This window comes from Cyprinus carpio, chromosome B13 (genome assembly GCF_018340385.1).
Source record: "Cyprinus carpio isolate SPL01 chromosome B13, ASM1834038v1, whole genome shotgun sequence".
Lineage (NCBI taxonomy): Eukaryota > Metazoa > Chordata > Actinopteri > Cypriniformes > Cyprinidae > Cyprinus > Cyprinus carpio.
This window is the reverse complement of record NC_056609.1, coordinates 16,041,839-16,055,616: the sequence shown is the minus strand read 5'-3', so window position 1 is coordinate 16,055,616 and position 13,778 is coordinate 16,041,839. Positions and strand designations below refer to the sequence as shown.

The following is a 13,778-nucleotide window of genomic DNA, read 5'->3' as shown; positions in this document are numbered from 1 at the left end:
CAATAAACAATAACAAGACATTGGTCTTGTTTGGTTCTGTGAAATGATTGCAACGAAGACAGATTTTAGTAAAAACAATATGCATAATATGTTTAAATTAAAGTCTGAGGGGGATTCATTAAGAAAGGATTATAGCCCTTAAAGCATCTTTTATTTGCATGTTATCTGCATTGCTTGAGCACACTATTCACTTAAGAAATTATGTAAATCAGGTAATGGTAAAATTGGGGCTGTGTGCATGACGTGATCTACACAGTGCTGTTTGCACAATGCTGATATATAAATGGAGGCAAGGCCACATACAGTATACACACTATACAAGGAGATGTGAAAATAAATCCAAGATACAACCAGATCAACCAGATCATGTTGCAACAAATTGTTCCGACATCAGCTTTTGTGTAAATAATTCATACTTCTCAGGTAACTGTAAATGCATTGCTGATTGCACAAACAATGTTTCTGTTGACTTTGTGGAAATCTTATGATAACAAAGTTTAATTTTCATCATGGTGTTGTTGAAAAAAGGATTGTTTCATGTTATTGGTTAAACAGCACTCAAGATTGTTGTAAATATGCACGCATCAACTGAATGCTATTAATATGCCAAGTCTCCATGCTTCACTTGTGCCTAACAACACCCCTTAACAGTGGTAAAATCGCTTTGGTAAAAACACAGCCTCCCTTTGCTTATTGCTTCATTCCATTTCATATTCTACATGAAAGAAAACTAATATTTGCTTGATATTAATGTTTTTCATTCAATGGAGTTACATTCAATAATATAACATTAAAATTAACATTTTATTGAGCTGGGGAAATCAGGATGGCTTATTATGAGATGACAGGAGCAGCAAACCGAGAAATATTACATTTGGAACAATTCTCTGGCTAGGTAATGACCAGTATGTCTCTTAGGGCAACTGTTTGGCTGAATCACAAAATACCATTTCTAAACATTACACTCACCACAACTCAATCCAAAGCACTTGTTTAAATCAGATCCACTGAGAAAGATCCATACTGCCAATAATCTAAACATCTCCTTTACAACCTAGAGATGTTGTTAATTCTACAAACACTGACAATTAAAAAAAACATAGGTCTGTGAGCCTGCTAGGCTTTACTTTCAGCCAAATAACTCAGTATGTGAGTCAGTGCTATGTATTTGTGATATATCGTTTGCAATATATATTTCTTTTTTCAAGAATTTAAACAACATAAGTAAATGCTAAAAACAGCAGTTCTTCCTTTATCTAGGAGAATATAGTGCAGGTAATGATCTTCAGTCTCAGCATCTTCTTAAACTTTGCTCTGTCAACCACTGCTGATGCTTGTTAGACTCAAAGAAATGAAAGGTTTACAGTATTTAAGGGATAAAGCACTCTGCTCTGGGACAAATGAAGTGTGCATAACATGTAAAAGCTTATGGAAGCCCATTTCCTCCACATTAAAAAAAAATCATGGTTTGGTAAATCATAAATATGATATAAAAATAAAAAATTATAAGTCATAATTTAAGGTAAAAAGTTGAAATTAAGACATACTAAATCATAATTAGTATAAAATGGAAAAAACATAAGATAAAAGTTATAATAATTAAAAAGTTGAAATTGGCATAAAAGATCATAATTGAAAAAAAAATGGTGTCATTTGATTTATTTTATTTTAAGTAGGCAATATACAAAAGAGGTTTTAAAGTTAAAATAATAAGATAAAAGGTCACAATTGTGAAATAAAAAGTCAACATTTTATGTCATAATTAAGACTTAATCTCATAATTATGACTTAGTATGTCATAATGACCTTTAACTTATATATTACTTTCTGACTTTATATGTCATATCAAAACACATTTTTTTATTTCGTGGCAGAAACAGACTTCCATACAATTATTATACTATTATACTTTCTCATTGACAAAAATCAATATATGGTTTAATACAGGTCTAATCAAATGCAGGTAGTTTGTTTCTGTCATGAGCAGTCAGTTTAGATATTAATATCCAAAAACATACTGGTACAGTTATGGTATACATAGTTACAGAAAAATCAATGTTAATCATAATAATAAGCATTTATGGAATATATTAAATTTATACAGTACACAGGAGGATAAAGAAAGAAGTTGCCAGTCATCCTACCTTGCCTTTATCCCTCATTGAACCCTTGCCGAGGATGGACATCTTTGCTCCCGTTTCCTCTTGTAATCTTTTCATGGAATTGCCCCTGGGCCCCAGCAGTTTCCCAACAAAATTAAACTGTAATAGAGGAGAGAAAAGGCAATACGGTTGGTCTCTCACACTGCCTGCTTCCTAGACAGCTGCCTCAGTTACCTCACAGTCAATAAAACAGATTCAAAAGTAAGTTGGTTTTTCTCATCATGCACAAAAACTACAGTGAGAGAATGAAAAATTATTTTTGGGTTCAAAATTAAATCTGTGGCAGTCGTCGATCATTTTTAGGTTCAAGTTTTTCAAAAGCGATCAAAAAAGACGTGAGAGTCTACACCTGTTTCTGCAGGGTACTGCAGCCGCTCATGTGTCTAATCGATGTTTGGGGTCAGTGGTTGGGCTCTGCTGCTTTCAGAGATATTATAACATGTACCAAATGCCAAAAGGGATCTTCAAAATGAAGCCCATGCTTGAATGAGGCATAATATAATGAGTTCATTTCCAATGGGGATTCAAGAAATACTACCCAGATGATGAGCTATCCAGCAACTGCCTTGGGGCAGCAACTAACATTTCAGTCACACAGCAGATCAGCGGTCACTGAGAACACTTGGCCTATTTTAATGAACGTTCAGGAAAGTACAACAACACAAATGTGTGTTGGTGCTGATGTCCATCGTCTGAAGTTCATCGTCTGTATATTCTGGTTCAAATAAAGTTCAAATCCCTCTCTGTCGAAATCTTTAGGCATGTTTACGAAGACTGCTTGTAAATGCATTCATTGTGGCACTCTCATGAATGCACGTCAAAAACTGACATGGAAGAGAAAGAAATTATTAAATAAAATTATTTTTGTTTTCTTTGCACAGAAAAAGTATTCTTGTAGCTTCATAAAATAAAGGTTGAACCACTGGTGTCACAATTTTAATGATGTCCTTACTACTTTTCTGGCCCTTAAACATGTCAGTTGCATTGCTGTCTATGCAGGATCAGAAAGCTCTCTAACTTCATCAAAAATATCTTAACTTGTGTTCTGAAGATGAACGAAGGTCATACAGGTTTGGAATGAAATGAGGGTGAGTAATAAATGACAGAACATTAATTTTTGGGTGCGCTATCCCTTTAAGATTAAGAGGCCCAAATAAATAAATAAATATTGGTTGTGTATAACTAGTCCACTACTGTGACAATTCAACTATAACACAAATAAAGCATTCTGTATGGAACACATTTGTAAAATCTGACTTTGCATAATATTAGCGATATGGCTGTTTACTACAGTATTTGTATATTTCCAGCCCAATGAGCCAGACATTACTCAGGGAAGTGAATTTGTCCTTCAAATGTTTGCAAAGGTTAGCTGATATGTGGCGGCCAGAATGAAACAGTTGGCAATAACACATGTTGACATACCCTGCCTAGCACATGGCTGGAAACTCCTCAACACATGCTCTACCCAGTCAGCCTGTAGATGCAGCTGTAGGGAACTCTAGCTGACGAAACGCAGAAGAATCGTCACCGAATTTGGCCAGAGTCACAAAGCAAATGCAAACAGTTTCAGGTGAAAGGGTGAGGTGTGGGTAGGGCAGTATATTTAGCAACACTGCAGCACTGCGCCAAAGCAGCATGACCAACTCTTTTGGAGCGGATGAGCTGGAGGTGTGCCGTTTGCATCCCCTCTGATGGGGTGTGTATGACAGGAATACTCTGCAGCTGGCTGGGTGCCTCGGAGCAGATGGTTGCCTCAGCTACAGTGTGAAGATGCTCACTGGGCGGCTGCAGTGGAGTGGCCTGTTTTCATTAAGCTAATGAATGTCTGGAGCCACTCTCCTGCTCCACGGTGGGCAATTTAGGCTTTATTAGGGGGCACAGTTCAGTGCTGGATGAGGTTTGAAGTGATGCAAGCTGTCCCTCGCAGTCCCCGGCAGAGGCAGGCCACAGAATGATGGGCATTATGCAGCACTGACAGGCTGAGGATGATAAACCTGACAACCGGAGGCATAAGTGTCAAACTGCATCGGCTTATTATGAGCAAATGGGACTTCTAAGAAAGAGTGCATAGTGTGCTGTTGTGATGGAGACTAGATCACTAACTCTCACTTCTGGAGCCTGGATCAGTGTGTACATCGGAAAACCGCCAAAATCCAGGAAAAGCATTCACTGTTGTGTTTATTGATAACTAAAAAAAGCTTGGATGGCTATTCAGTGTGCTGTCATGCAGAATCACTTATTATTGGAGCCCGCAGTGACTTCAGAGTGTGTGTGTGGCTGGCTGAACAAATGACTTTTCACACATGAGTCCCTTTGACAGGGACCTTCACCTGCGCTCGGCGCTCTCTCGTGTGCATTACATTGATTTCTCTGTCAAAATCTTTTCAGAAGTCATTCAAGCCACTCAGACCACTAAGCTCTTGATCAGTTTCATATTGGTACAATCACCAGACACATTTTACTATCATCACATACTGACAGTCATCCTATTGGAGACATTTTTGTTGATTTGTCCAATATGCTATAGCTAAACAATCTGGAGACAAAAAACATTTTTATCCATTGAGGGCTATGCAAACATAACCGTGTTTATTTATTTATTTATTTAGAATGTGAAGATGCTGCACAGCAAAACTGCATAAATTAAAACATGGATGAAAAATATCTTAGTACAATAGTAATATGATTCTGTCATAATTTCTTTAAGTTAAGCCAAAATTTTATTTTGGCAAATCTTTGACATTCAGTGTGTATTTTACTGTAGTTCTTTTCTCTAATGAAACTGTGTAAAGCTGGTGAAGTGACTCTCAGAGCAGCTCTGGAGATGAAGTTCATGTATTCATGTTCTTATATATTGAGACAGCAAGCAGTAAAAACACTGTGAGTACAGACTTGTCATGCACTGATTGGCTCTAATCACATTTAAGTGATTAATCGATATTGAATAAAAATCTTTAAAGCTTATCATCGGTATCAACATATCACTCACAGTGTTTTTAGTGTCTGCTGTCTCAATATATAAGAACATGAAGACATGAACTTCATCTCCAGAGCTGCTCTGAGAGTTTTCACCAGCTTTACACTGTTTCATTTGAGAAAAAACTGGGGGTGGATAAGGACAGATCCCCTCATTTGATTGTAAAGCGCTTTATGTGTACAGCAATCCACAATAAAGTGCTATATAAAATCCTTCATTCATTCATTCATAAATTATATTGCAATCTTGATACAATATTGTTTATCGCCCAGCCCTAATTACCATAGATATGAATGTAAATGCCAATGCATAACTATCTCCAGGTATCACAGACCTCCTTTTTTTGTCAGGAATTATATCTGTTAGATCAGGTTTCAACAATTTTGAGAATCTTTGCACTAAGACCAACTTTACTTGTTAATTCAAACTTCCTCAGAAAGAGTCTTAAGAATTTAAAATCTTTTTCTAATGCATTGTGTACTTAATTCTGAATTTAATTTTGTGGTGCATTAAAGGGGTCAGATGATGGGTTGTAAATTTTTCCTTTCACTGTGGAGTGTTACAAGATCTGTAAAGTTGCAAAGACTAAAGTCTCAAATCCAAAGAGTTATTCTTTATAAAAATTAAGACTTGTCCACGCCCTCCTAAAATGCCTCGTTTAAACACGCAACAACATCATAACACAGCCCAAATGTTCACGCAAAGAAAGAAGGCGTAACTTTTATTCTCGCTGTTGAACAACATGCCGCCATGTTGTGGAGATGCTGTGTGTTTCACTGTGAAAGTGAAACTACTTTGTTTGGCCTTCCAAAAGAGGACGATATCCGCTTCATCATGCCAAGAGCTGATCCATGCTGGTCACTGAGGAAATACATCAACTTCACGCTGTGGATCACCAGATCGGCTTTCACCGTGGTAGAAGTGGAGTCCAACCCGGGGTCGTCACATGTGGTCGCCACAAGCCGGCCTGCCACTACTTTGTTGAATCCGCCGGCTGTGCAGCTCTCAAGTCCTCTGGCCGTTCCTCACTCAAGCACGCAGTGATGCTGTATGGAGAACTGTTTCCGGAACCTGCAGACTAGCCTACAATGGGTCTGTGATCAAAGGCTGTTCTATAAAATGGAGCAATTCCAACTTTGCAAGGACAGTCTGGTGTTTCTGACTCACAGCCTGTAAGTACATTTTTTATATTTAAAGAATTTGCCACTGATGATTCAAACACGAGTTTTAAGTAGTGTAGAGTAGTGCTTGTTGTTTGTCGTTTCTCCAATCACAAATGCAGACATGGTTTTATGTCGCAACACAACGTGTTTGTAAAAACACAGTATAAGTCATTAATCAGTAATTAGTCCTCACTGGATGTGTAGTTTGTAATGGGTTTTATTGGTTTTGTCTGGCTGTGCTGGGAGACGCCATCACAGTATGGTAAGGGGAGTAACATTTCCATCACATGCTTGAGGTATTCAACCAATCACAATGCACTGGATAGCTGGCCAATCAGCGTACACCTCTCTTTTCAGAACGATGAGCTTTGTAAAAATCAACGAGTTTTAGAAATGCGGGGCATAGAGGAGCAACAATAATGTACAGTATGTGGAAAATAATGTGTTTTTTTAACCTTAAACCACATAAACACATTGCATTACACCAAATACACAACATAATGTTCTTTTTAGCATTGTCATATGACCAATTTAAGAGTGCTGTTCTAGAACACTTCTGTTGTTTTCAATGATAAAGTTTGTTTGTAGAGAAGTACCACTAGGTATCTTCCTTGAATCTGTGCATAAAGGGAAAGAGTAGTCACTGCCAAAGAATCTGTGTTTGAGGTGTCAAACTCCACAGCAAGTCTTGGCTGTGCAAAGAACTTTGTACATAAAGTGAAACTGTGTCAAGATGTTGCACATATTCAACAGAAACTGCGTCGATTATCATTTTCTGTTAGTGACACTGTGTCAATAGAACTGAACCGTTTGCTAGTAGCAGACGTTATTGAAAGAGTAGATTACCATATTTGACACACTGAGAAACTTTTTTCGCAGTTGAGAGGTGCAGTGCTGTTTTCCACAAATGATCTTGCAAATGCCTACCATGCAGCCATTTATGATGCAGTGCCCGGGGAGCAGTTGGGGGTTCGGTGCCTTGCTCAAGGGGACCTCAGTTGTGGTATTGAAGGTGGAGAGAGCGCTGTACATTCACTCCCCCCACCTACAATTCCTGCCAGACAAGACTCAAACTCACAACCCTTGGATTGCAAGTCCAACGCTCTAACCGTTAGGCCACGACTTCCCTCGACTTCATCAGGTCCCCTTTCATGAAGATAGCAGAGACCTTACTGCCTTTATAACACACGAGTGTCTGTTCCATTACAAAAAACGTCTGCTATGGATTAGCTTCAGCCCCGTCAGCATTCCAAAAATTTATGTCCACAATCCTCGAAGATGTTCCAGGTGTCCATTGTTAACTGGAGATGTCATCGTATTTGGTGACTCTATTGCTAGCCATGATGCTCACCAAAAAACAGTAATGCACAAACTTCAAGAAGCAGGGCTGTGTCTTAATGAGCAGAAATGTAAATTTCACCAGGAAAAACTCAAACTTCTGGGCCATTCCATCTCTAAAGAGGGACTGATGCCAGTTAACAGTCACATGGAGGCTATGTAATGTAATGCTCCACCTCCTTTGGACGCGTCTATGCTAAGATCGTTTTTAGGTCTTACGGCATGGTATGCAAAATTCATTCCAAACTTTGCACCCGTAGGCGAACCTATGAGAGATGTGCTTAGAGCAAACTCAGACTTCACATGGACTACCAAAGCTCATAAGAGTTTCCAGAAAGTCAAAGAACTGATTGCACAGAGCTCCGCACTGGCATTATTTGACCCTGCATTGCCTACAATTGTCACAACAGACACATCAGATTACGATATCTGTGGTGTCTGACCCAGCTCCATCCAGATAAATCAGAAAGGACAGTGGCTTTCGCTTCCAGAGCCCTTGCTTGTGTCTGGACCACTGAGCGTTGGAGAACGTATCTGTGGGGCATCAAATTCAAGTTGAGGTCGGACCATCAAGCATTGACTACCCTCTGAACTACTAAGGGTATGGGAAGGGCTGGATTGGAGAGTAACACGATGGTGTGCCAGATTGCTTTGCTTTAATTATGATATAGAATATAAGCGTGGCACTGACAACTAGGTCACAGACTGTTTGTCATGCTTGCCCCTGACAAATGAAACTTACCCTGATGTGTACTCTGAACCAGAAACTGTAGCTGCCGTGAGCACCCTGCTATCAGCTGTGCCACTGACCGAGTTTGCTGTTGAGTGCTCGTCCTGCCCTGAGCTCAACAAACTCCGCAAGTATGTTGAGAACAGTTAACCGACAACACCTAAGACTATGTCTGATGACATGATTCCTTACTTTCTGGTAAGAGATGAACTGTAGATTCATGACTGGAACACATTGGTTGATTGTACCACTCAGTTTACGTTCAAGGTTGGTCACTCTAGCTCACGAGTGCCATCAAGGAAGTGTGAGGACCAAGCAAAGGCTGAGAGCGCTATTTTGGTGGCCTAAGATGGATTTACAAGTACAGTCCACCACTGCAGCCTGTGTCACCTGCCAGCTACACGATAAGACAGCTAGAACCACACATGCACCACTGACACCGGTTCAGAATCCAGCTTGCCCTTGGCAGAAACTTGCCATGGATGTGGTGGGTCCTTTTGAGATAGGTCCTGCTAGCTGCACTATTACATTAATTGACTATTACTCAAAATGGCCAAGAAATGGCATTCAGATTGAACATGACAGCAGCAACTGTTTCGAGTTTTCTGACATCAGTCTTCAGCCAAAAAGGGAATCCACTGGAGATTGTTACTGACAATGGCCCTCAATTTCTCTCTTCGGAGTTTAAAGATTTCCTGCAAGAGAGAGAGAGATGTCAAACACATTCGCACCTCCATATACCATCCTGAAGGAAATGGAGCAGTTGGGAGTTGGAATAAGGCACTGAAAGATGCCATTCTGAATGCACAAAGAGAAAGAACTCCATGGACTTCCTCTGTGGTAGAATTCTTGCAAACGTACACAGCTACTCCTCACGCCACTACAGGAACATCTCCTTTTGAGCTTTTGTTCGGGAGAAAGATGAGGACAAAGTTGTCAATTCTCACGCCATGCAACATAACCCCTGCTACAAGGAAACTGAGAACAAAAGTAAAGAAGAAACAACTAAAAATGAAAGCGTACGTAGATACAAATCAGAAAGCAAAAATTCCAGAGCTAAGGAAGATTATCAGGAGAAGAGGAATGTAAAACCAAAAACCAATTAACCTACAATGCAGATTATCAGGAGAAGAGGAATGTAGAACTACGAACTCAGTGACGGACAGACATGGGACGTGTCTCATTTGGTACCACTGCATACAGATCTCAGGTCAGCGGAACAATCAAGTTAACAACAGAAAACGTTGATAGACCAGCAGAAGGACAGTGTGTCAGAAAGAAGCCAATGTGGCTGAAGTACTACAGGTATGTAACGTAAACCTTGATAGTAAGATTGAAACCAAGATATGTTTCAGGTTAAGTCAAACTGTTCAAATTTTTACATAAATGTTAATGTTGTACATGCTTGGTTAATAAGACATGGTTCAGTAAATAGGTAAAGTATAAAAGAGCAAAACCTAATCAAGCTTATAGCAAATTCCTGAACCTTGTACTAGGTCTTTTGTTGATGTTTTGTATTACTGTACAATTGCCACGGTAGTACATTATTACTGTTGAATACAAAAAAAAAAAACATTTGTTCAATGAAAACTTCTGTTGGTTAAGAAGTACCTCTAGGTAATTTTGTAAAGGGTTGTCAATACATGACACAATGTAGGAATGTTTATTTGAGAGTTTTTTGATAATGATGATTACCATATTTTGCAGAGTGTGTTCTTTTCTGATTTTTGCTGTTTAACACTGTCATTCTGATGTCCCATAAATATGATACTAAATTGCCACCAGTAGGTAGCAGCAAGTCTCCGTCTTAATATGGGGGATCCATTGACATCATTCATTCAAAACGGCTGATTAGAAACAAAGCTAGTGATTGTCTTCTTTATGAATGGGCCACTTTCATTGACTCAAATGATTTGTTCAAAAATTAAGATTCATTCAGTAACAAATGAATGAGCTCATTCATGAATTACTGTTTGAATGAGCACAGTGCTGGTCGGATATGCACTACAAATCTTACTCTGGAAAACTTTTTTAAAAATGATTTAGGTAATCTTGTGCCGAAACAGAGATAAACAGACAGCATTTTTGACTAATATTACCACATTTAATACTAGCATGTTGTTTGTTGAGCTGTTTGTTTAAAATCAATTAATAAATTGCGACCACGCCACCATAGGGGAAAGCAACACTCTTGATATGTGACATAAATATTAAAAATAAAATACATAAAAATAAAAAATAAAACCACATCACAAAACATCTTATATCCCAAATATCATAAATCAGCCTACATCCTAAACTGAAAAACCCCTTCATAACTGTACTGAAAAAACTGGTCATGATGTGGTGGTATTTTTTTTTTTTTTTTTTTTTTTGCAAAGTTACAAAATGTCAGCTCGCACAGAGATAAAAACAACAGTTAACTATATTAGTACACGATAAATACTATTGTTTGTTGACTGGTTGTAGTAAAATCATTTACTTTTTCGATCACGCTGACATTCTGGAAAGCAACACTCTTGTCACAGCTTAGACATTTTGACTATCTGCATAAATCTTAAAAATAAAGATCTTGACAGACATTTTGACCCCATATCTTGAATTAGCTGCCTATTGTAATCTGATATAGTTTCATCATTTACTGAAGACACTGTCATGATGTAGGGTTTTTATTTTTTAATTTTTTTTGCGTTTTGAATGTCCAGCTCGCTACTATTTAAACATTAACATATTAATTCACGATAAATATTTTGGCTACACCTTTGCCGCTCATTTTCTTTCCGCATGTCAGGGCTGTCCAGAAGCTCACAATGCTTTACACTGCAAGTCCTAATGTACAAAATGGATCTTTTGAGGTCATACCCTTTTTGTTGCCACGTCTGTCCTAGGGTTTTAATTTAGAAATGATCCTCGCGTTCATAAAATCCACATGCTACTATTAAAACTATCAAACTCAAAAGACAATATGGAAACTATTTAAATCACATGACCCTTGTGGCATTATTTAAACGAAAACCAGACTCCGGAGGCCGAATATCAACGTAAATAAATGAGTAATTTGTTCCGCTTTAAATTCAAAATAAAATATTGTAGCGAAGGCACTTTATTTAATTTTCAAAATGATGTTTTCTTTATTATTTTATATTATTGTTTAAGTCATCCTGCAGGCCGGATTGGACACCTCTGTGGGCCGTATGATCTACACATTAAGCTAAAGAGATATTTAGCACAAGACACATGCTAACTTGTGTTATTTACAGATTTGGGCTTCAGACTGTGCCAATTAAACCTGGAATTATAGACTCTGCAGAAATAGCTACAACAGCTACAGTCTGCATCTTATGCTGTATAAATGACTATGATGTCTAGGGCCAATAAACTTCTAAATATCCTCAAGGCTGTTTCAGCAAAAATGGCACAAAACTCCTCAAGCTTCACAACAGAATGTGCTGCCAGCCAAAGTTGGCAAAGGAAACACTTAACATAACCATTAGTGCAGTTAGGCTGTTTGCCTCTGTTTGAGTTGGAGGTTGAAACATAGCACCCTTGCCATAAGCTGTGAAACCAGATAAGATCCACAGATGGGGTTAGATGTCTACTGCCAGTGTAGCCAGCTGTGCTGCTAGCGAGGCCGAAGACTGGCTGATAGCAGGATTATTGCTGGGGACTAGGACTGGGAGAGATGTAATAATGGCCAGGAGAAATGGCTTGGCCGCAGTCAATGGACATGGGCATTAGCAGAGAATGGTTGAAACAGTGGCAGCGCACTATGGTGTTAAATAGAGGCGGGAGTCAAAGGGCCAGTGCTGGCTGTTAGTAGAGGCTAATGAGCTATGAGAAAGAGGGAGAGCTTTGATACTGGCCAGTATTCACCTTATATTATTAGCTTTAACATCAAAATAAGTCAGGATAATGACTAATAAAAAGTATATTTGAATATTTATAATAAATACACTAACTATACCGTTCAAATGTTTGGAGTTGTTACAATTTTGTGACACTTTAAAATAACTGTTTTCTATTTTATATATTTTAAAATGTGATTTATGTTGATAACATTTGTGCTGCTTAATATTTTTGTAGAAAATGTGATACATTTTTCAGGATTCTTTTATGAAAAAAAAACTGCATTAATTTGAAATATAACTTTTTTGTAAAATTGTAAAAGTCCTTACTGTTACATTTGATCAATTGAATGTGTCGTTGCTTAAAAAATATGAATGTTTTATATATGCCCGACTTACTTTACAATATTATAAATTATGAGCAATATAGAATGACTTTAAAGTAAAATTGTAATGTTAAAGCCTCGAAACCTTTATCATATCTCAACAGTGACATTAACAAACCTCTCTTAACATTTATAGATCTAATAATAATAATACTCAAATAATGATAAATATCACTTGTAAAAAGTATTAGCAATATAATAATTATATTATTATTGTTGTTGTTATACTAATATTTAAGCATATTTATTATGAAATGAAATGAGAAAATAAGATGCACATAAATAGAACGCATAACAAGCACGCATGATATCAGATTAAAAACGCATGTTCCAACATTCTGAACATTGTGTTCAGTGCAGCTCTAGAAAAGGTAACAGCCTGAGGAAAAGTTGATGATGGATCCCCTGCATTACAGAACCCATATTGAGCTCTGACACTCTGGGGCTGACAGCACAGATGCAGGGTAAACAAACAGCACATTAAGACCATCTCAGAGTCAGGAGGCTGACAGGTTAAAAGACTGCTACCCATACAGATGAGAGGCATCCACTCTCTTCCCCAGACTACATTTCCCATGTCACTTTGGTGTCTGCTCTTAAAACGAAATGCTGTCCTGGAAAGGTCAAAAAGCTGGAAAGGCACACATTTACAAGTTTTCCAAGTGCAAAAATATTTGTTTGCTAAAGATTATGGCAGCAGCATCACAAATGAATGCCTTTCTGCTGGCTGCTTAGTGAGTGTGTTATCCCATGGGGTGCTGGTCATTTGAAACATACTGGGATAAGCCTTATAAATCGATTAGGAAAGAAGCCATATTCCCATAGGCTCAGTGTTTCTTTCCATGACTTTCCGTCTCTCCAAATCTTGAACCAACAACTGTGCACCACAAGAAAACCTCATTATCTGAGCTCATGTTTGAAATTATATAAATAACCTTCCTCAAAACAAATAAAAGGCGCCTCAGCAGGCTTTTAATTCATTAAGAAGATACAACTTCCTCACTATTGTTGATTTTTTTTTTCTTCTACTGTCTACTGTTCGATTCTGAATCTTTTCAGCAGCTTATCTATGTTAAACACCTTTGACAAGGTTGGTCGGCCATTGGGACTAGGGAATTCTTTAACAAGACAACAATTGGATTATCTTTGTGTGCAGAGCTTGCCTACACCTCCA

The 13,778-nt window shown here is 38.0% G+C and overlaps 1 protein-coding gene across 7 annotated transcripts in view; it reads right to left on the bottom strand.

Annotated features, from left to right (window-relative positions):
* Window positions 1–13,778, bottom strand: part of khdrbs2 (KH domain containing, RNA binding, signal transduction associated 2) — a 63,573-nt gene that overhangs the window by 29,715 nt on the left and 20,080 nt on the right. For all 7 annotated transcript variants that reach the window (XM_042736874.1, XM_042736873.1, XM_042736875.1 and 4 more), the window contains exon 3: window positions 2,145–2,261. In XM_042736874.1, coding sequence (XP_042592808.1) covers window positions 2,145–2,261 — 117 coding nt within the window. The remainder of the gene's footprint in view (window positions 1–2,144; window positions 2,262–13,778) is intronic.